This window comes from Mytilus edulis, chromosome 10, assembly GCF_963676685.1.
Source record: "Mytilus edulis chromosome 10, xbMytEdul2.2, whole genome shotgun sequence".
Taxonomy (NCBI): domain Eukaryota; kingdom Metazoa; phylum Mollusca; class Bivalvia; order Mytilida; family Mytilidae; genus Mytilus; species Mytilus edulis.
Window position 1 is genome coordinate 56,625,305 of NC_092353.1, and position 23,940 is coordinate 56,649,244.

At 32.0% G+C, this 23,940-nt stretch overlaps 2 protein-coding genes across 2 annotated transcripts in view; one reads left to right on the forward strand and one right to left on the reverse strand.

Moving 5' to 3' along the window:
- The window catches only part of LOC139492848 (E3 ubiquitin-protein ligase rnf213-alpha-like), a 111,177-nt gene extending 98,348 nt beyond the window's left edge, over positions 1 to 12,829 (forward strand). Inside the window, exons 81-92 of the mRNA XM_071280998.1 lie at positions 115 to 215; positions 735 to 792; positions 1,885 to 2,069; positions 2,532 to 2,673; positions 2,844 to 2,927; positions 6,656 to 6,848; positions 7,576 to 7,795; positions 8,572 to 8,646; positions 9,144 to 9,341; positions 9,979 to 10,068; positions 12,084 to 12,283; positions 12,607 to 12,829. Of these exons, the coding sequence (XP_071137099.1) occupies positions 115 to 215; positions 735 to 792; positions 1,885 to 2,069; positions 2,532 to 2,673; positions 2,844 to 2,927; positions 6,656 to 6,848; positions 7,576 to 7,795; positions 8,572 to 8,646; positions 9,144 to 9,341; positions 9,979 to 10,068; positions 12,084 to 12,283; positions 12,607 to 12,808 (1,748 nt within the window). The 3' untranslated portion in view covers positions 12,809 to 12,829. The remainder of the gene's footprint in view (positions 1 to 114; positions 216 to 734; positions 793 to 1,884; positions 2,070 to 2,531; positions 2,674 to 2,843; positions 2,928 to 6,655; positions 6,849 to 7,575; positions 7,796 to 8,571; positions 8,647 to 9,143; positions 9,342 to 9,978; positions 10,069 to 12,083; positions 12,284 to 12,606) is intronic.
- Positions 12,830 to 16,759: 3,930 nt separating this feature from the next.
- Positions 16,760 to 23,940, reverse strand: part of LOC139492174 (E3 ubiquitin-protein ligase rnf213-alpha-like) — an 87,285-nt gene continuing 80,104 nt past the window's right edge. Inside the window, exons 41-44 of the mRNA XM_071280338.1 lie at positions 23,152 to 23,325; positions 21,798 to 21,934; positions 19,169 to 19,376; positions 16,760 to 16,989 (exon numbers count right to left, since the gene is read on the reverse strand). Of these exons, the coding sequence (XP_071136439.1) occupies positions 16,903 to 16,989; positions 19,169 to 19,376; positions 21,798 to 21,934; positions 23,152 to 23,325 (606 nt within the window). The 3' untranslated portion in view covers positions 16,760 to 16,902. The remainder of the gene's footprint in view (positions 16,990 to 19,168; positions 19,377 to 21,797; positions 21,935 to 23,151; positions 23,326 to 23,940) is intronic.

Below are 23,940 nucleotides of genomic sequence, written 5' to 3' on the forward strand. Positions count from 1 at the left end.
ACAATCACAATTTAGCTGTTATAGGTATAAACTGTAACAGTGGAGCTATTATAGGTATGAACAGTCACAATAGCTATTATTATAAGTATAAAGATTAATTTCTGATTATTATAGGTGAAGACTATCCTGCTAAAGTTCGTGGATTGAAGGACAAAGATTCTAGAACACAGTGGGAAGATGACTTCGCCAAGAGATACATTATGCCTATTTTACAGGTGTGTATATGATAAAAAGGAAATGTGTGGTATATCATGTATATATCAATCTGGCTGCAATGAAACAACACAATTAAACCAGAAAAGACATTTAGAATTCAATAAAAAATAAAACAACCCCTCATAAACTTTATGCTTCAAAATTAATGCTTTTCTGGATTTACCTTGATCAGGAATACTCAAAGCCAAAAATTTGAAAAGCATGGACGTATAAAGAATCAAAACAGTTGAAGTGCTATGTGATCAAAACGACTTAAAAATTTGACACGCTGTGGATTCATTCATTTTTATGGGTATCAATTTTCATGGATTGAGGAAAACTTGCATTTTAGTGGATATTTACAGCTTCAAAATACTTAAATGAATCCACAGTGCTTTTTTTTGAAAGCTGTAGATATTCGATTTTTCATATTAAGATGTAATGATAAGTGATTATAGATTTATTTTAATAGTGGTGTTTCTTATTTCGGAGATTAACACATTTATAAATTAAAGAATAATATGTTTTATAACTTATAGGATATGGAAAATATTTTGAAAAAATGTAATGATGGGATATTGCAAGATCAAAGACTAGGTGAGATTAATTACAGTACAACATAAACAATTGTGGTGTGAACCTTTTTAGGAGATAACTGTATTGTATTTAAAGCTTGGCCTTCCTAAAATTTAGATTTTACTGTCGCAAATTGAGTTTACCTAGCGATGTGTAGCAGAACTAGGTACAGGATATTTGAATCAGAAAAATCAAGTTTCACGAAGGCAAAGCTTAAAATACAATAAAGTTATATCCATTCTAATGCAGCAATTTTAAATAATTGTTTTACCATTTTATAAATAATTTTGAGTAAAATGACTTAAATGAAAAAGTCCAGGAAACTTTTGCATTGTCTTTGGCAACTAAACAATGTGACGTCATATGTATACTCACCATGTCAAACATAAATACTAAACATATTTATACAATTCCTATGCCTTGTTGAAAAAAAGAAGATTTTGAAACTCAAAATGTGCCTTTCATATTTATTTTGTGAGAAATTTTACATACCAAAATAAATCGCATTTCCAAATGGTTGTTTTCTTAGTTATGGACTGCTAGAATGTGGAAAATACCCCTGCAAAATATTTGTCAACATTCCATGAATATTATTATTACAAAGGAATATTGCATTAGAATTGTTATTACGTGGCAAGTCTTTCTATCAAGAACTATTTAAAAATGAATCTTGTGTTGAAACAATGTTGTTATAAAATGTGGAAAATAAGTAATGGCTGATCAATTTTGATTTCAGTACTTTATTAGCATATACAAAATTTGTTAAGCTAAAAGCATAAAATTGAAAATGAAAATAGGGAATGATTCAAAGAGATGACAAACCAACCAAAGAGCAGAAAACTGCCCAATGCCACAAATGGGTCTTCAACACAGAGATAAAATTCCTCATCCAGAGGGGGCTTCAGCTGACCCCTAAACAAAAATGTGTTCTAGTTCAGTGAAAATGGACGTCACACCAAACTCTAAAACATATCAATAAACCAAAATTTAAAAAACTAAAAAACATTACATTTATAAACTGATGTTTTTGATATACACCTTCCTTAACTGTTTGGCCATAAAGGTTCACTGAAAATAATGAACTAACCAACACACTCAAATTGTATGTTTTAGGAGCAGATCCATTGCTACAGATTCTGTACGAGACAGATCGACCACAAGAAGCAACGGATATAGTTATGTTACATGATATTCCGGCTGTATGGAGATATAGAGCTATGATTACAGTCAACCATCTCAGACAGAATCTTGATACTACCAAACAAAAGTTACCCGTACTTAGACTTTTCCTTAAAGAGGTACACAAAAATTATCAACAAACTCTGCTGTTTATTTTAACTGTAACTCAGTCTGCTCAAAAGGAATTTAATAGGAAACATTTGGAGAAAAACATCCTTAAAAACATAACATTCAATCTTCATATAAGTTTTAAAGCAGTCTACTCATTATGACTGAGAAAGTATACAGAAAATTATAATGCTCCACCATTTTGTGAACTGTAACTCAGTCTGTTCAGAAGGCCTCATGTATAATATTTTATTCCTTGTTAGGGTTTGGCTTTACTTTTTGTCCTATTTGATTTTATCAGCTCCTCAGCTGCTGCATTAGGTTTTGGATTTGAAAATATTTTGGCCATGAGCATATCACTGAAGAAGCATTCATTTGTCGAAATACACATTTTGTGTAGTATAATTGGTATCGTATTTTTCCATCTGTTTATCTCAGTTATTGACTAAAATTTCACTATGTTCTGCTTTCAGGAACACCATTTGCGAGCTGTCAGATTTGTACCAAGCATAATAAGACTTCAGAAAATGTTGATACAGAAATATAGCAGAAAACTAGACAGAGCTGAAGCTACAACACTCACAATATCTGATGTTAGATTACAAATGAGACAAGGTGAGAATTAAGTCTTTTTAAAACAATTTTTATCTCTTCTGCAATAGTGAATTTATTCAAAATTTTCTGATTTTTTTGTAGTCATATTATATTAAAATTTTAGAAATTAGAATAATTTAACTTTTTTCAAACTATACATTTTCTTTATTGTTCGATGTTTTATCTTTCAGAGAGAAGATTAAAAGAATTTAATCATTTGTTGGAGGATTTTACAAAAGCTTGGAATTGTGTTAGGGAATCTCTTGAAACTTATGGTAAGAAATACAGTGTAATCTGCCTGATGACTGACACCTGAGTATTCCAACATCCTCTTTTAACAGATACATTTTCATGGTACCAAAATATGCTTATCCTTGGAGAAAAAAATGCTAGAATCCAACACCCTGCTTAATCGGACATTTTTATTGGTTCCCCCAGTGTGTCGGAAAACACAGGTTACACTGTACAATTTTATTTAGGTCTAAATGATGATAATTTAGGTCTAAACATTGATAATTTTTAAAGAAACCTAACTGATACCAAAAAGATCAATAAAGTAAAGAATATCCATTTAATGGGAAACTGCTTGGTTTGTTACAACAGAATTTTTTTTCAATCTGTTTGTCCCGCTACAGGTTAAAATATTTGGTCAAGGTAGTTTTTGATAAAGCTGAAGGCCAATCAATTTGAAACTTATTACACATGCTCCCTATAATATGATCTCTCTCATTATAATGGCAAGTTAAATAAATGAGAGTTTTTACATCAAACATATGGTCCACTGGACATAGAATATGATAGTGTGTGTGGTGCATCTGAGTTCTATGGACATTCTTTTTAAAAATGTTTTTTTACCTAAAGCTAAGGGACTGTCCCTTGTTAAATTGAAATCAAAAACTTGAAAGCAAATTTTCCTAAAATTCATGCCACATGATATGCGTATGACAATGGGCTTTTTACAACAATGGTTTTTTTTATGCACAAAACAAAAATAAGAATTGAAATGATGCTTTTTCTTTTTTTTTTTAAATGTATCCCATCTTTGAACATGAATTGAAATGTACAATTCATTTCCATATTCTTAATCAATTTAGTTATTTTTTTCTATTCTTTATTTCAATTATATAAAAAACCAATTGTTTATTCTTTATAATTAAGCACCCCATTATTCTCTACATTTACTTGTTTTGCCCTTTATTCACTGAACTGTAAACCCAACCAAGACCAGTCATACATGTGATTCTTCCGGCGGGAGTCAAAATCTCCAGCTTTTCAGACCCTCTTTCGTCCCTCCCGTTAAAATTTGAAATCTTCCGCTTTTGAAAATGTCAACACCGTAAAATTTCCAATACACATTTTTGTTTACAAAATCGGTAGGGACAGAGAACTGGAAATTGATACGGGAAAAGTCTGAGAAAAACGGAAGTTTCCTGTTGTGTCAAAACATAACATGAGGTCATAAAATAGGTAAAATCAGCCAGAGGTGTTTAGGATTAAACTGTTTATACAGCAATAAATTAAAGATAATAGGCAATAACCTAGTAACAACTTCATGTAGGTCTTTGTTAAATAGCACATTTATTTTTAGCTCACCTGGCCTAAAAGGCCATGTGAGCTTTTCTCATCACTTGGCGTCCGTCGTCGTCGTCGTCGACGTCGTCGTCGTCGTCGTCGTCGTTAACAATTTTTCAAACATCTTCTCCTCTGAAACTACTGAATGGATTTGAATGAAACTTAGCATGATTGTTCCTTAGAGTATCCTGCACAAAGTGTGTGCTTTGATTTTTGATCCGTCAAAAAACATGGCCGCCGTTACTTAAAATAGAACATAGGGGTCAAATGCAGTTTTTGGCTTATATCTCAAAAACGAAAGCATTTAGAGCAAATCTGACATGGGGTCAAAATGTTCATTAGGTGAAGATCTATCAGCCCTGAAATTTTCAGATGAATCAAACAAACCGTTGTTGGGTTGCTGCCACTTAATTGGTAATTTTAAGGAAATTTTGCAGTTTTTGGTCATTATCTTGAATATTATTATAGATAAAGATAAACTGTAAACAGCAAAAATAATCAGCAAAGTAAGATCTACAAATAAGTTCATATGACCAAAATTGTCAATTGACCCCTTAAGGGGTTATTGTCCTTTAATGACAATTTTTCACAATTTGTTCATCATATTTGCTAACTTTAAAAAATCTTCTCCTCTGAAACTGCTGAATGGATTTGGATGAAACTTAGCATGATTGTTCCTTAGATTATCCTGCACAAAGTGTGTGCTTTGATTTTTGATCCGTCAAAAAACATGGCCGCCGTTACTTAAAATAGAACATAGGGGTCAAATGCAGTTTTTGGCTTATATCTCAAAAACGAAAGCATTTAGAGCAAATCTGAGTTGGGGTAAAAATGTTCATTAGGTCAAGATCTATCAGCCCTGAAATTTTCAGATGAATCAAACAAACCATTGTTGGGTTGCTGCCACTTAATTGGTAATTTTAAGGAAATTTTGCAGTTTTTGGTCATTATCTTGAATATTATTATAGATAAAGATAAACTGTAAACAGCAAAAATAATCAGCAAAGTAAGATCTACAAATAAGTTCATATGACCAAAATTGTCAATTGACCCCTTAAGGGGTTATTGTCCTTTAATGACAATTTTTCACAATTTGTTCATCATATTTGCTAACTTTAAAAAATCTTCTCCTCTGAAACTGCTGAATGGATTTGGATGAAACTTAGCATGATTGTTCCTTAGATTATCCTGCACAAAGTGTGTGCTTTGATTTTTGATCCGTCAAAAAACATGGCCGCCGTTACTTAAAATAGAACATAGGGGTCAAATGCAGTTTTTGGCTTATATCTCAAAAACGAAAGCATTTAGAGCAAATCTGAGTTGGGGTAAAAATGTTCATTAGGTCAAGATCTATCAGCCCTGAAATTTTCAGATGAATCAAACAAACCATTGTTGGGTTGCTGCCACTTAATTGGTAATTTTAAGGAAATTTTGCAGTTTTTGGTCATTATCTTGAATATTATTATAGATAAAGATAAACTGTAAACAGCAAAAATGATCAGCAAAGTAAGATCTACAAATAAGTTCATATGACCAAAATTGTCAATTGACCCCTTAAGGGGTTATTGTCCTTTAATGACAATTTTTCACAATTTGTTCATCATATTTGCTAACTTTAAAAAATCTTCTCCTCTGAAACTGCTGAATGGATTTGGATGAAACTTAGCATGATTGTTCCTTAGATTATCCTGCACAAAGTGTGTGCTTTGATTTTTGATCCGTCAAAAAACATGGCCGCCGTTACTTAAAATAGAACATAGGGGTCAAATGCAGTTTTTGGCTTATATCTCAAAAACGAAAGCATTTAGAGCAAATCTGACATGGGGTAAAAATGTTCATTAGGTCAACATCTATCAGCCCTGAAATTTTCAGATGAATCAAACAAACCATTGTTGGGTTGCTGCCACTTAATTGGTAATTTTAGTTTTTGGTCATTATCTTGAATATTATTATAGATACAGATAAACTGTTAATAGCAAAAATGTTAAGCAAAGTAAGATCTACAAATAAGTCAATTTGACCAAAATTGTCAATTGACTTCTTAAGGAGTTATTGCCCTTTAAAGACTTTTTTCACAATTTGTTCATCATGTTGACTTACTTTAAAAAATCTTCTCCTTTGAAACTGCTGTATCAATTTCAGCCAAACTTAGGCTAAATTAGTTTTAGAGTTTCAGAGTATCTAGTATAAATTTTATATTTCATTTCCTTGTATGTCAAGAAACATAGCTCCTATGGCTAAAATAGAACATAGGAGAAAATGATTTTTTTTTTGCTTTTGAAGAAAATAGGACGATTCAAAGAACATTTAAATAAATTGAAAAGCCAAAATAATCATTGATATGAAATTAAACAAAAAAATTCAGGTGAGCGATTCAGGCTCTTGAGAGCCTCTTGTTCATATTAGCTAGTTTATATTTTCTTGTTTTTAGCATGTCCTGCCAATGAGAGTATAGTAACAGTGGATAAATCCCACTGTAGAACAGACATTACAGAGAAGACTGCCATATCACACCTCATACCAACATATAGGGATGCTGGCCTCTGTTCATATGTCCTGTTATTTTTCCTGCTGAAGAAACAGAACTTATTCCTACAAGAGTATTGTGCTCGGTTTAAAATCAAGTATGTATAGTTTTGAATACAATAAATGATATGGTAAATTGGTAAGAGTGGGGTGCTTATATTCGCCGGGGACACAGTTTAGCTGTTTTATAATTTTGAGGTGTAAAAACTTCAAAGGATGGGTGAAATGGAAGAAATATGCTGGTAAATTATATTATTATAACAAATATGATTATTTTTTTTAACTTACACAAAATTTGGGCACTTACCTCAAAGGACTGAAAAACAGATAAATAGATGTTTAAAAACGGTGAATGTGTGTCCTCCTTTGACAAAACATCAGGAAATTTCAATAGCCTTTAATCTAACTTTTCAGATGATTTTTTGCAAAGAAACACCTTTTCAAGCTAAGAATATTTTGTTTTTGATGTTATCTTCATATAGAAATATCAGTATACTTCAAAAACATAAAGACCTGAACATAGACTGCAGAAAACATGGAAAGTTATGGCAAAAATGAGCACCCCACTCTACACATTTGTTGTCTTTTAATTTTTTTTGTTAAGGACCTAAATATGTACTTCTTTGAAACCAAAAATGGTATGGGCTTGTCATCTCTTAAGGTGTCATCATTGATCAGGTTGCAAATGGCCTACATTTTCTTTGAATTAAAATGGAGCAGATCTAAAAACCAAAATGATGTCAGTAACTCCAAAAATATTTCTTAAAAATTTCAGTCATCAAATTTAATTGATCAGACTAAAGTAAAAAAAATGATATATTTCAGAGAAGAAAGTCTACCCAAGGTCTATGTGAGAGACATATCTGCAGCTCATCTAGTCAGCTATCATCCAGATAGAGATTTATTACCAATGGTATTAGCCAATTGTAACTACTCATTTGAAGTGGGTCAGGGCACTAAAGTGGAATACAACTTCACCAATCTAGAGAGACAACTCATGGACAGATTCCTGTTTTCCAAGTCTATAATTAACAACATTAATGAGGTAATATTGTGTATTCTATTTTTAGAAAAATATGGCTTATATGCAGTTTTATAAATTTGTTACATGTGATAATTTATTCAATGTTTTAAGATTGAAATACCAGTATGTTAGATCCGACCTAAATTTAGCAGAAAACAAATGCTATCCATGTTAAAAATAAAACCAGCCTTTTGATTCTTCTGGTTGCATTTAAATGATATAACCATATATGTTTTAATATTAGTAATTTGTTTTAAAAAATATAGGTAACCATATTTACTTTTGAGAAATATAATGTTTTAAATTTCTATTGTAAATATAGATTATAGATTTGCAGTTTAATCTTGTTTAATTATCTCCTTTGGAATGGTCTCTCAGACTTGAGAAAAGCATACTTTGGAAAATCAAGTACAGAATTTAATTGTATAAAGGAAGAAGATTATTAAGATCAATCTATTTCAGGGAATGGATGGAAAACAGAACTTTTTGGTTTTTATTATCTCCCTTGAATTAAATATTTTACTGAGACAATTCAAATTGAAAATATTTCATAAAAAATCTCAAATTTAAAAAAAAAATCAAAAAGCTCGATGTTGAGAAAATAGAATGAAAACATGATTTTGAGGATTTATTTTTGTACAAATTTTATGTGTATTTTAATTAATATCCCCAAAGACTTTTGTAAAATCATGAATCTAATATATTTTTTTTTAATCCAAAAAAAAAAATTGTACCATTGAAAATAAATGACTGTACTGGTAGTTAAAATTAAAGTTACATGAACTTTGTATTTACAGATAGAGACCATTACCTACAGATCAGAATCCACCAATGCTGTGGTCTTCAAGAGTTTATGTCTGAGGGTTAAACAGGTAAGTACTGTCTCAGTGTTCTTTGGTAGCATGATCACCTCAGCTGTAGGAGGTGGTGGGTCTATCCCCGACATTGTCAAACCGAAGACTTCATAATTGGTATTTATTGCGTCACCAAAAAGCATTCAACATTCAGGAAAAATACCAAAGACTTGCTACCAGCTGGGAGTTAGAATGATGTGTTGGGTTAGGGTGACATGTCTTCAAGGTGACCAGCATAATAAAATAAGGATGTTGATCTTGTACAAAGAAGGGTGCAAATTCATATAATATAACATGTCCTTATCCTGATATGCAAGTAAACTTTGCCACTGGACATTAAACACTATAGTAGATCTTAGAAGGTATTGGTAGTTTTGTTAAGGACAACTTGAATTTTATGATTTTCGATAAACTTGTGTCATGTTCAGGCAAGTTTTAGAAAAACACACTTATTACATTCCAATCAAGTTATGATACAGTTTCATAATAGACACCAATATTTTTTTCTTATATAGGAAAGATTAAATCCAGCAGTTCAGAGCCAGATTTGTGGAGAGCTACGTCTAAAATCCTTCCCTGATTTATGTGAGAGTATGGACAAGTTAGATATAGCCATCAGCTTCCTGAAGTCGGTGGGATCAGATCCAGAAAGTTCTTTGAGTGACTTCATGACAAACACATTAAAGATAGACAATCCATTTCCTAGTCCTAAAGTAGGTTTACAAAAATATAAATCTAACAGAGATATCACATGTATTAAATTGAGAATGGAAATGGTTAATATGTCAAAGCGACAACAACCTGACCAAAGAGCAGACAACAGTCGAAGGCCACCAATGGGTCTTCAATGCAGCACACCCAAACTCCAAAACGTATAAATGAACTAAAATAAAAAAAAACATACAAGACCAGGTCCTGACTTGGAACAGGCAGGTTTAAACATATGTTTTGTAAGATTTATGACTATATAAGATAGAAAAAAATATACACTAGGATTTGATATTAAAACAGTGTATAATAATGGATTGAGATATGTATCCCCTGTATAAGACAACTAATATCGTAAGTCTGCAATAAATGAATAAATTTTAACCAATATCAGGCCTTCATATTATATTTAATAAAACGTCTAATTTCCTATGAAAACAAGTTACTGTAGAAATTATACGTGGCCTTTTTTAGCCTTCTGTATACGTATCCTAAATAGAAATAAAAAAAATTCACTAAATTAGATGTATAAAGCTATACATTTCACTGAGGTGGATATTTAGAAAGCAGCAAATAGGAATTGTAGAGTTAATTGTCTCATTATGGGGAGTAAACTGCCACTTTCCTTTTAAACTTTTTTAGGCACACCAAGCCAGCAGATGTAAGAATACCATGTCACTCTGGATAACATTTGCAATGGAAAGAGCTAAATGCTTAGCTAAATATGATAAGGTTCAGTATCAAAAGGTCCCAGTGAAATTATTCATGAATATGTTATAAATGCAATATAAGAAAAAGAAGGACTGAGTATGAATAAAAGGATATGTGAAATATGAAAGTAACAAACATAAAACATAAAAACCTGTTTTTAATGTAAAGGAGTAGGTCGGGTAAGGACCGATTTTGGCCTCAAATTTCAGATTCATCTGACGAAAGATTTTGACCACTTTTTAAATACTTAAGTGTCTATTTTATTTGAATTAATTTGTTTATGGGAAAGATTTTAACTGATTTAGTCATTAAAAACGATCCGATTCAAGCTCAAATATGAAAAATCTACCAAATATGCCGAAAAATGTCACTTTTCAGATGGTTTTTGGAAAAAATGGAAGTGGCCGCATCCTTGTTCATCCTCAACCTTTATATATGTTATGTATTATCATCAAATACAACTTACATTTCAATATTAAAGATGAACACGAATGCGGCCACTTTCGTTCTACACGAAATTTAACTAATATGCTAGAATTGTGAAGATTTCAGTAATTTAGCATGACTTAATGGTGCTAGTGCCGGATATATATGCATTGTATTGTCAAAAACAGCCCACATTTATGTAGCAGAAGCATTCTACTGTCCAATAAATAACTAAAATTTTACATTTTAACAATTTTGTAAAACTGTTATATTTTGGGGCCAAAAAGGGGTCTTACTGAACCTACTCCTTTGGGAATTTGACTGTTGAAAGAGAGTGTAATAAAATCATGCATTACCTTTGTTTCTCTTTTGGATTTTTACCAGTGCCTATTTTATGAAACCTAGACAATAGCATAGATATAAAGTACAAGCTGAATTTGAACCCTTTATGAGCTGGAACTATCAAATTTCATATTAGAATTTGAACAAGGTGAACCAACACCTGAAGTGGTTATTGTGCGGTTGGATAATAGTGGGTGGATACCGAAAGGTTTTCACAGTTGTCTTTCACTATAAAGTGTCCATGGAAAAAAGAAAGGAACCAGAAACAAAATGAACCACATAAACCACAAAACATATTTATAAAGAAAAGCTTGATTCACAGACACTTTATTAGCAAAGTAAATTTTTATGAACGAAACTACCAAGATTTACAATTCCCAAAATTGCGGTGATCATACACTTCACCCTATAACCAATGCAATTGGAAGCAGGACTTCCCTCAGAGTGAAGCCAGTTGAATTGGTACAGGATGGCCAGTAGGGTGTTGTCCAATTTGGAAATGAACTGACATTTTATGATCTACTTTCATCATTTCTTCTACTGTGGATTCATTTATATTCGTTGGATACCAATTTTCGTGGATTTCGTGGGGACAGAGGAACCACGAATTTAAATGATCAACGAAATACAGATTTTCTAAAGGAATGCATGATGCATAATTTGCCAAAACAACGAATTTACATATCCACCAATATGCAAGTTTTCATCAATCCACGAAAATTTGTACCCACGAAAATAAATGAATCCACAGTATATTACCACTAGAAACCTCTATGAGAACAACTACACACACGTATAAGAATAGCAGCTAACCACATCGTTAATAACTTTATTGACTAACTTTCACTTTTAACTATACTAGATTCTTGTTTTACTTTCACTTTCTATTGATATCTATAACGTCGTCATAACAATCTGTATTGTTCGGCGAACCAGACAACCGCAAAATTTGTACTGTTTGATTTCATTTGTAATATTGTCCTGAAGACGCCACCCTTGTTGGCGAAACATGTCGACCAGAATAAACTCTTACCATGCGGTAATTGATGGGTGTTGTTGTCCTTAGTGTTTTATTTTAAATTTCAAATTAGTAAAAATATGAATGCCACAATTAACAAAGAATCAGTACTTTTCCATTTTCTAAGATTCAAGATTGCAATGCAACAGGAGAAAAAGAATTTCAACTCTTTTATAACAGATAATTTAATGATATGGTTAAGATAAATTATTACTGTTTAGACCTGTATCAAATTATTTCTTGTTTTCAGAAAGCTTTTGAAGGAATATCGGAGAATTTCAAGAATGCATTAACAGAGGAAAATATCAACAACATAGAGGACATTTTAAACAAGCTGCCTCTAGAACAGATTGATGTTTTGGTGGAGTTACTATTTGAGTGTATTGTTCTAAAAATAGATGTTCCTCAGAATATGGATGATGAAGATTATGTTGATATGTCTAAAATATGGTAAGAATTATTTTTCAAGTAGTGGTATGTCTTTTATTTGTATATGAGCCCCAACAAACAAAATTTTGGGGAGGGTAAATAGGATTTGCCCTGTCTGTTTATTCATCTGTGCATATGCATTGTCAGCAAAGTTCCTTTACACAACTATGCAGAAGTTATAAAACATGACACAGTTACACACTACCTAAAGTCTTGCATAAATGAAAATAATAATTGCCAAAAATGTATTTTAAAACTTAGCAGTGAATATATTTTCAATGAATTAGGGTTTAAAGATAAATTAAAAGAGGGAATTTTGCTGTACTAATTGTAAATGATTCCAGTTTACGTGATACTTTGATTGGATATCTTGATGCTTGTCCATATGAAGAAGAGGACCTAACAATAGACGATACTTTAATGACAGCCATTGGTCAGTTACCATCAGATAAAGAGGATCCCAACAGGATACTGACAGCACAGTCTATAGAAGTCTGGAGTCTCGTCAATAAAGTGTTTACAAGTAAACAAAGACAAAGACGTTAGATAGCAAACTACTGAAATAGATATAGAATAATGTGCCATAGATCTATTAATAGAATAATGTGCCATAGATCTATTAAAGTTCTATCATGAAAACCTTTTTACTAAATACTTTTAATTGTTTTAGTTATTATTTTGCTGAAGACTTGTTTTCATATTCAATTGTCTATTTGCACTGTTCCAATTGTATCATGAAAACCTTCTTACCATATACTTGCAATCAGTTTTTTTTGTGTTCAAAGTTTATAGTTGCACTATATTTATTTCTACTGCAAGGTGATTTGAAGACTGTTGTTTGTGTAAGTATTTCATCTTTTAGCCACAGTGTTGTGTTGTTGTTCCTTCTTAGATTTATGGTTTTTGCCTGTCTTGTTATTTATAGCTTATTTTTCATATCATCAATTCAAACCTAGCTATCATGTGTGATACCTTTATCCTTTAAGAATCAAAACATGTGACACATGTCTACCCCACAATTGTTTTACATGTATATATTATAAGCACATTTGAATCATATATATGTCATATTTTGCACATATGAAAAATGCATGTGATTAAGTTATGGGTACATTTATGTAAACAAAAACCCAATTATGTACTGGTAATCAAGTCCAAATATTGTCCAAGCAACTTGTATGAACTACTTACATATATAATATTGGGGTTACAATGTATACAAATATCAGACTAATACTTAAAAATGTGAAATAAGATGCATAATATGCATCACATATTTACTGTTGTGGTTGTGATATATGACCAAAAAAATTGTGTGGAACATTACTGATGTCATTTTGAATACTGACAACTTAAGTGTATTTTGCAGTATTTTTTTTATGTATATAGAGAAAAATAGAGTCTGTCATTTTCCCTTCTTTAGAGGAACTATAGAGATGAAGAAATTGTAAATTAAGTTGTAGTCTTGATAATTTTAAATTGTTTGGCTTATCATGCATTGATCTGGAGTTTGGCAAGAATTTATTTATTTTGTGTAGCACATTTTTTTTTCAGCCTGTATCATAAGCAATTGTCTTTTTATATGTTTGTGCAATACATATAGACAGTATTAGTTGTACTCATTCTGTAAATTTTCACGTCTTATTTTAGAAAAGTATATTTAATTTATTGTCATAACTTTTGTTTGTACATAAATTGCAATCATTACAATATTGTTTCTTTAATTAATCTAGTTGAAATTTGTAAAACAAAATCCTTATATACAGATAGCTTTATTTTCTTTATTTTTTAGTGATTTTTCCCTGCCTTTATTAAAATGATTGTTTTTATTCACTGTATGATATAGATTCTGTAATATTATTATTTGATTAAGTATTTCCCTTTCAATTTCTATGACAAGGGGGCAATGATATGTACCGATTATCAGGTTGTCTGCATGTTGATATCGTAAAATATCAGCTGCGAGACATAATATGAAGCTTTTTGTCGAGTAAGCGCAGCGAACGAGATCAAAAAGTCTTCATATTATGTCGAGCAGCTGATATTTTACAATATTAATATGCCGATAACCTGATAATCGATTTATCGGGCTGTATTTGAGTCTTTTGGAAGTATTGTCTTAGTTTCACCAGCAACCGGAAGTTGACTTGATAAGTTCGGGTCAAACTTATCAACGTCGGTTCAAACATTATGACGTCACTGATATGTCCGGGTCAAAGTTATTAAGGCCAGGTCAACATATTTGACGTCACAAAGCCGTGATATGGAGTTTTATTAAGAGCTGAGCAGATTGATATAGACAGTTGGACGACCGATTATGTTACCTTTCTGTCTTTTCTACCATCTTTTCACAGAATGTAATGTAGCACTAGAAATAAAATTCTTGAATAATGTCTTTTTCTGTCTCCTTTAAATATTTTTTGCTTCCTTAAATAATTATTTCTTTGTTTCCGTCCCATTAAAGTATTCTGAGATTAAAATACCCTCAACATTTTGTGAAACATAATACAAATGATGTTTTACTTTAACAACATATAATCCAAATAGACGTATAAAACTATTTTAACCATACCACATTTTGTGTCTATACCTTTAGTAATTTTACCTAGGTCAAATGTTGTTTGTTATTGTTTATCTTTGTAAGTCTATTTTGTTGGAGGAGTCAGTTGTATTAGGGGTTGGATGGAGTCTGTTGATAGGGTAAGGGTGGAGTCTGTTGTTAGGGGTAGGGAAGAGATTGTTGTTAGGGGTAGGGAAAAGATTGTTGTTAGGGGTTGGGAAGAGATTTTTGTGAGGGGTTGGGAAGAGATTTTTTGAGGGGTTGGGCAGACTCTGTTGTTAGGGGTTGTGAAGAGTCTGTTGTTAGGAGTTGGGAAGAGTCTGTTGTTGGGGGTTGGGAGGACTCTGTTGTTAGGGGTTGGGAGGAGTCTCATGTTAGTGGTTGCAGTGGTCTGCTGTACTGTGGCAGGGATTTTATTATTATTGCAATGTCACATCCTGTCACATTTTTAGCATGCATTAAAAATTCACATTAATTTCGTAATTTATAGTAAAATATCTACTAATCAAAATAAAAAAAGACAAACATTATTTTCTCATACATGACATATTATCCTGATTATGCATGAAATAATTATTATGTACAACTAGTTGATAGTTTATTTTATTCATGTTTAAATTGTTTTTGGGATCATGTAGTGATTTGTTTTCTTATGATTCGTTTTATATATTATGAGTTGTTATGTTTGTTAACAGTACATGAGTGATCCATTGAACTGTATGAAACAATGCTGAGCTTAAAAAAAATAAACTGTGCATTTAAGTGCCACTTTGCTATGCATTTCGTCCTGAATATGCCTGAAATATTTTGCCACTGGACGTTAAGCAACCTACAATCAATTAATTATCTTATTATTTGTAAACTCTGCAGTGGTCTTGTGGTAACCTATAAAATATAATTGTTGGAAGTTGTTGGTTAGATCAAGGTCTGGAGCAAAACCAATTGCTTTAAAATTTGCCTCTCTACTGCTCAACAATCTGCATTTAAGGATCAAAGAAAGAAAATAGTCAGAATCATGTATCTGAGTATGGTGGTTTGTCATCCTGTGAACTGATACCTTGTAAACTGGCAATTCATAGATCAACACAGCATGTCATTCAGTAAGCACTTCTGGTCTTGCATGAAGTATCATTGGTCCTTTAATTTTTATTACTGATGATTGTAATATACCTGACTTAGGTTTAGGGGACTAAAGACAAGTATGGAATATAAATAAACCAAGAGCTGTCAAATTACATTGTTTTACTTTAGATTCAAACACAAAAAGAGGCTGATACATGTAATAATCACAACAATCAGTTCCAGAAAATACGGATTCAACATACAGATTTATTGTATAGCAATATAATATTTCCCACAGAAAGTAACCAAAAGTTAGCGTGCAATAAATTCTAATATTGCACTAGTGCAATAAATCGTAAAAATTCATGACGTCATCAACGATAAAATCTTAGTATAAACCAATTTTTACTTTGAAATATTATATTGCTATACAATAAAAGGGTTATTGCATGAATATTGGAGAATATTGTCCCTCGTAGAACATATATTGCACTAGCAAGCTCGTGCAATATAAAATTCTACTCGGGACAATATTCCCCAATATTCATGCAATAACCCTATAATATAACATGATGCACATTTTGACAGAAGTTATCTCATTACAGCATGTTCCAAATATATAAAAAATCAAAATTGAACAAACAGTTATGATATTGCTTAATCAATCAATTTATATAAAACATTATCATTTAATAAATTATAGATAAAAAAAATTACAAACAATAATACCAATTTTAAAATATGTGTACTACAATTTTACCTATAGCACTGTACATTTTACACTGTGATATAATATAAACTAATACACTCTCTCAAAACTTTTAAATGTACTGGTTTTGGAATATTGTGCAATTTAAAAAGTACGAGCTGACTTGGTAGCCTTTACTACTGTTGTCTGTTAATATCTTGTTTTAGCATATGCTGAAGGTCCTCTCAATGCCAGCATTGTAGGAAAGGTATGCCAAAAGCAATTTTTTACCAGTCTTTTCTTAAATAAATAAATGTTTCTTTCAGCGTTTCAGTTCTGATTGGAATTAGCTACGCAGGGTATATCTTCAGGAGGAGGATAAATATCATCTATGTGAACAGAATGCCAAAGTCCACACTAAAAAAAAATCAAATATTTTAATAAATTGATAATATCTGAAACAACATTTGATAAAAATCTTACCTTGATAAACATTTAATTTTGATTTTAGTTTCTTAGAATATTTTGTCTTTTTTTTTTACCATGATTTCCCCTTCTTGACAAATAACAATAATTTAATTTTGGATGTAACGCATCTTCTGACTGGCTGACGTTATTTTGTTATGAGCCCATAGACATAATTTAGTCATGTGACCGTGACGTCATCAACGGTTTTTTCATGGTTTTCTACGGTTTAAAATGGAATTTAGAATTAAATTATAAGGAATGACTGTAATATTTTTTCTGTCTATTCGAAAAAAATCATAAAAAATTTGGTGCACACTGCTAAATAACCCGCTACGAGCGTTATTCAGTGTGCACCAATTTTTTTTATGTTATTTCAAATAGACAGAAAAAAATATTACAGTCATTCCTTAAATAATCTATATTTCCACTATGTCCTATTATTGAGTGGTCTGCTTTGTTAGTAATACTGTATCTGTGTTGGTATCTATCTTCTTTTTTTCTCTCTTTTTTTTCTTTTTTCTTAAGTTTAAGAGTAAAATATTGGAAAAGATCAGATACTGATAAAGTGTTCCAAATCAAGCATATAAGAGAAGTACACAATTAAGACCTTATTTAACCTCTTAATGTTTGGTAATGTTGTAATGTTTGGTTGCTGTCTTCATTAAATTTACCCTTCTTGTTTTCACACTAACTAGAACACACCCATGAAATGGCGACATTAAGAGCTTGGTTGAAAGTATGTAAGGTGTAAATTCCCCCTTTGATTTTCCCCTATTAGTCTTTGTTATATTTGCACTTTTCAAAAAAATGTGTAGAATTTATCTTTGTTTCAAATAAAGAATACTTGGCATGAGTAAAGTTTTATCCTGTCCAGCACTATAGAAAAAAATTCACATAACATTTCATTGCATATAAGAAAATAACCATCACTGGAAGTTAACCAATCAAATTTCTCCCCTTATTTTATCTGTGTACAAGGTTTAGTCACCATGTAACCTAAAGATTACAAAATATTCTATAGAAATCCCAAATAAAAAAATAATGGTGCTTAGAAATACCCAAGACATATGTTTATGACACAGAAATCTTTTACTGCAATAAAATGTAGGATTAATTACCTACAACTGTCAAATTCAACGGAATATTTTTTTTTTTCGACCTATTTTCGTATACAACTGGATGTGACGTACCATGATTTGGTGGTATTACACCTGTAAAGTGTTGTAGGATGAATTTTTGTAAAATATTTTCTGGAGAATTTCAGAAAAGGTAACAAAACTGCAGAGGGTTTTTCAGGGTGCCCGCCCCACCCCTTTTCTGATTTTTTTTTATAGGGAATCATTGAAGCATGACTTGTAAGGGGCCCCCTCTTTGGCAGTCAGTGGGCCCCATTTATGAAAATTCCGGATCCGCCACTGAAAAGTCATAGGTACTTGGAGACAGGACAATTATGTTAAGCCATCCCCCTTTTTCAAAAGTCCGTTATTTTTTTTGTTTTCTATTAAATTCCTTGATTTCCACGTTTCATGAACGTATATTATATTTGCTATTAACTATCAATTCCAAGTTGCATCTCCACGGTGTTCACTGCTATATCATATAGAGAGTATCTATATGTTATTGGGAGTATAATCATAACGCGAAAATAATTGTCCTTTCCCCGAATAGTCATGAAAATTATGATTAAAAGTTAAAAACCAGAAATCTTGCCTATATGTATGTACAAAATGTATATATACGCATGAATTGGTGGATTAGTGTCACTTTCCTTTGTGTGTTAATATGAGTTTTTAGTGGGTGCACAGGTGTATATTTGTATACAGTGCATCAGCCATCCTATTATGTATTAGAAGTGCACCGTTCTAGACTGGCGATTCATACCTGTTTAAAGAAAGGAAGTCGATGACTAAAAGTTGGTCTGATGATGGAAACAATATCTGGACGCCTTTTTTTCGTTTTTCTCCCAAAATAATCCTAACTGAATTATCATAAGAATAAATGACAAATGCGACTATGCATGGTTTCCATAGGACACAGAGGCATGATGATTAATTTATTGCGGAAGGAAGAGAAGCAACACACAAAATGAGGTCATCTTGTTAAATAGTATAGATACTAAAACTCTAACCTGAAATCCAGTAAAACAGCCTCCAGCTATACCTGGAAGTTGAATCAGGAATACCACATGGATGGCATACTGCCGTTCCTCTATAACTTGTTGTAGCTCATCCTGAACCGTGTTCCTAGCACAGGCAATCAGGTCACCATTCTGGTCTCCACAATAACATTGTACTATTAGTAAGCTATCAGATGTTGTTGTGTAGTCAAAAAAGGATCTGAAAGTACAGAATAATCTTTAAATCTGACTGCAAGTGTTATTCAACAAACCCTTTTAAATTGTGTTTAATACATCTATTTGATAGAAGAACTATATACATGTATTTATTTGTTTACTTCAAATGATCGGATGGAGCTTACGTTTAAATTTGCAAAAGACAATCTATTTTAAGATGTGCGTGATAAGGGGAATGGCCGTTATAATTATAATTGATTTCTAATCACCTATCAGTGTCACCAAACGGATATAAAGATGAACTGAGTGTTTGATATGGGATGAATAACTGGACACTTCATCGATGAGTTTATAGATGGACTGGTCTTAAATAAGCAAACAGGTTAAACCCTGCCCAGTGAAGTGAAATAAATCAAGTAATTTAACCTGAAACTCGTACTATCATTTTTTATGTTCAGTGGACCATGAAATTGGGGTCAAAAATCCAATATGCATTTAAATTAGAAAGATTATATCATAGTGAACATGTGTTCAAAGTGATTGGTTTTCAACTGCATCAAAAACTATCGTGTTGACTAAAAACTTTAACCTGAAGAACAAACAGATCAAAGGATGAACAAACGGACAATGGAGACAGACCAGAAAACATATTGCCCCTCTGCTATTGTAGGTGAGGCATAAAAACAAACAAGATTGTAGGCATTATGTCCACGGTAAGCATACTCCAATTATGTTACAAAGTAGTAACAAATAGAAAGTAGGTGTCTAACATGCACTCACCACTGCTAAAATTTATAAAAATTGAAAGAGTGCTCATGTCAATAGATATAAACAATTCACCAAACTTTCATACAAATTGATTAAAATGTTATAATCTATATGACCACAAATATTTTTTTGGGGTTCGTATAATGCTATGATGACGTTGTTGTCTGCCACGTCTGTATTGTAGTTCTAAGACACATTTGGTTTCCATACAATAACTAAGAGGATCTCTATGAAATGTTTTCAGAAGGTTCAATACCACAAAAGGAAGGTTGGTATTGATTGTGGGGATGATGGTCCAAGTTGTTTTGGAATTAGGGGCCACAAAGGGGGCCCAAAACAACCATTTTTCTAGTTTCAGGATAGTAACTTGTGTATAAGTATTTGAATTGTTCTGAAATTGTACGACAATGTTTGATACTACAAGTACAAAGTTGGGATTCATTTTGGGGGTTATGGTGCCAACAGTTGAGGAATTAAGGGCCAAAAAGGCGCCAAAAACAAGCATTTTTGTAGTTTCCGGGATAATTTCCCCAAACATGCAGGAATTAAGGACAAAAAAGGGCCAAAACAAGCATTTCTTTCTAGTTTCCAGACAATAACTTGTTTTTAAGTGTATGGACCTCTCCAAAATTGAACTACAAGGTTCCATACTATAAAGTAATAGGATTGAGTTTGGACATAATTGCTCCAAGGGGGGTTCAAAATGTGGTGGTGGGGGGGGGGGGGGATTTTTTTCCATTTTTTTTCCCAATTTTTTAAAGTTACAATTTTCGAAAAGTTTCAAGAAGAAATCTTCAATTGCACAATATTGTTCAATAGATTTGTCAGATTTTTTTCTATCTCTATGAAATTTTTTAAAAAGGTTCAATACCACAAAAAGAAGGTTGGGATTGATTTTGGAATTACGGGCCCAAAATGAGCATTTTTCTAGTTTCAGAATAATAACTTGTGTATAAGTATTTTCATTGTTAAGAAACTGTACATCAATGTTTAAAACCACAAGTTGAAGGTTGGGATTCATTTCGGGGGTTATGGTGCCAACAGGCGAAGAATTAAGGGCCAAAAACAAGCATTTCTGTAGTTTACATACAATAACTTGTGTTTTTTTAAAGTGTATGGATCTCTCTTACATTGTACTACAAGGTTCCATACTACAAAGGAAAGGCTGGGATTGAGCTTGGAGGTAATAACTCTAATGGGGGTTCAAACAGCTTAGGGGGGGGGGCATTTTTTTAAAGGGGTTCATATTTTTTTCTCAAAATTGTTCAAATTTCAAATTTTTGAAAAGTTTCAAGAAGAAATCTTCAATTGCACAGTATTAATTGTGCAATAGGTTTGGAAGATCTTTGACCACATTTATTTTGTGTCCGATATCTTTATGGTGTCAAAATTTGATCATAATCAAAAGACAGTATCAATATTGAATATTGTGTCTAAATTTGCCCCAACTGTTCAGGGTTGGACTCTGGAGTCATATCAGACTGCACTTAGCAAAAAATTTTAACGAGATATTGTCCAACATGTTGACGACAGATGGACGATAGATAGACAACAGTATACCATAATACATCATGTAAACTCCAGAACAGATCAATATAAAGACTACTGTCATGGAACATGTTTTGAATGAGTCTTTAAATTTATTATCCCTTGTTAAATATTGAAAAATCATAAATTTTTTTAAAGCAATTTGTACTTGATTTTTCTGTTGAACTGTTGTTCTGTACCAAAAGACTGTAGCCTCAGTAATTTTACATTCCTTTTGTGTATGGGTATAAACAGGCACAGGTTCTCAATGTCTGTTGTTGACATTAGTGTAGAATGTGTTGTTATCTGAAATATTAACAAAACATCATTTAATTTTGTTTTTAAGTAATTCCGAAAGTTCCGTCATTCCGTCATTCGGCAACAAACCATTATACAGAGTTTTTTTTTAAACACCTTCAGATATTGGGCTGATTTTTGGTATGTGAGTTAACCATGATAAGTTACAAATCAAATTTAAGTTTCGTTCTGCTCTGATAATTTTTTCCTGAAATTACGGGCTTTGGACTTTGATACCAGCCTCAAAGTATTAATGATTTGCATATAATTAGCATATTTTTTCAATTAACCCTTTCAACGCTATACACGGCATATGCTGCTATGACAATGAATTTTTCATCAGGACTCTTAAACCATTCGGGTCCTCTCTAATTTTTCCTTGTATGAATCAAGGATATACAAGGTCTCATTTGCGCTTGAAATTCCGGCAATTTTTATTGTAAAATCATGCAGTAGAAGGAAAATTGAAGGAAAATAAAAACAAATATTTTGACAAATGCAAATGCCATGGCGGAAATCGGAAACAAAGCTGTAGTATGGAAATATTTCAGCATTTCTATGGTGAAACTAACAACGAGGATTAGTTAAAAGGTTCTTATTATCTCAATGTGTTTATTACATTTAATTAGTGTGGGAAATATGATTTGATCGATCAATACTAGACGTAGAAAAAGGGGGGAAAACGGAGGTTGACTGAAAATTTTGAGGACTGAGCCACTGATTTGTGCCACGATTACATAATACATTGTGCATGGTGCAATACGCTACGGAATCTAGCAATTGGTGTCTTCTTTATTATATAGCAGATAAAACAAAAAAATATATGAAGACTAAAAGTAGTTTTTATTCAAAATTCAACACAAATGTTATAAATTACACCTTTTACCTGTTAATTACCTGAAAATGCAGGTAACTTGATAAAAAAAATTACTGAAATAACTGCCTTAAATTACAATTCATACTCTCCTGAGCAATTTTTCATGACATAACTTTCTCTGTATCTCTCATAATAAAAAAGATACAGCAGTCTGAAAAGGCATATACTGCTCTAATGAATGATCACAAAAAAATGCAGCAGCAGCAGCCATTTTTCTATTTTTTTTTGTGTAGTATTGAAAGGGTTAAACAAAATTAGACATTTTCTGAAAGTTTGAAAATAATCTAATATCTGATGAGCTATTTTTTTGTTATAATGAGCAGAATCAAACAAACATTTGCATATGTACCTGTGCATATATACTGCCTTTGTTTACAGTCACCATCTTGTAATGGAGGTAATTAGCTAGACTGTCATGGTGTTGCTCTGTGAAATAAGTATTGAACACCCGTTTATCATCAAGTTGCCAAACTGCTGCAGGAGTGGCACACCATAAAAGTATAGACTGGGCATCACGAAGAATCTGAAATATGTTTGATATGTTAAAAACATTCAAAGGAAAATTACTTAAAATAAATCTTATCTAAACAGCAATTAGTGTCCTTTTCTAGATATGGATAAATCAGTTTCACAGAAAAAATAATATTTTATGTGTCTGAAGTGATGTTTTATATCTTAATGAATGTAATCTTTGTATATCTGGAGAATTTTAAAGTCAGCTATTTTTGTCATTTTACAAAACCCTTACTAAATTCTTCCACAGATGAACTGATTTGGCTTTGCTGCACCAGTAGAAATAATATTTCAGCAAACTGGACAGAGAACATTGAAGGAACTGAACTCAAATCTCTTGGTATGCATAACTAGATGAAGTTGAGCCAGTATACTGTAAACCATATTAACCCTTTCACCGATTGCTGCCCAGAGAGAAGCTACTCTGAGACGATCATGGCTTCCCTGGCTACTATTACTCAAGTGGGAGATCTTCATAATAAATGTCAATAAAAACTTGTTTGTAGTTATTTGTGTATTTATTTCATTCACTAACACCATGTTTACAGTTTTGTTCATGTTTTGATATTTTTTTCTTCATAAAATATTCAAATTTTCAAATTTTCGGCATTATCTAGGTGAAATT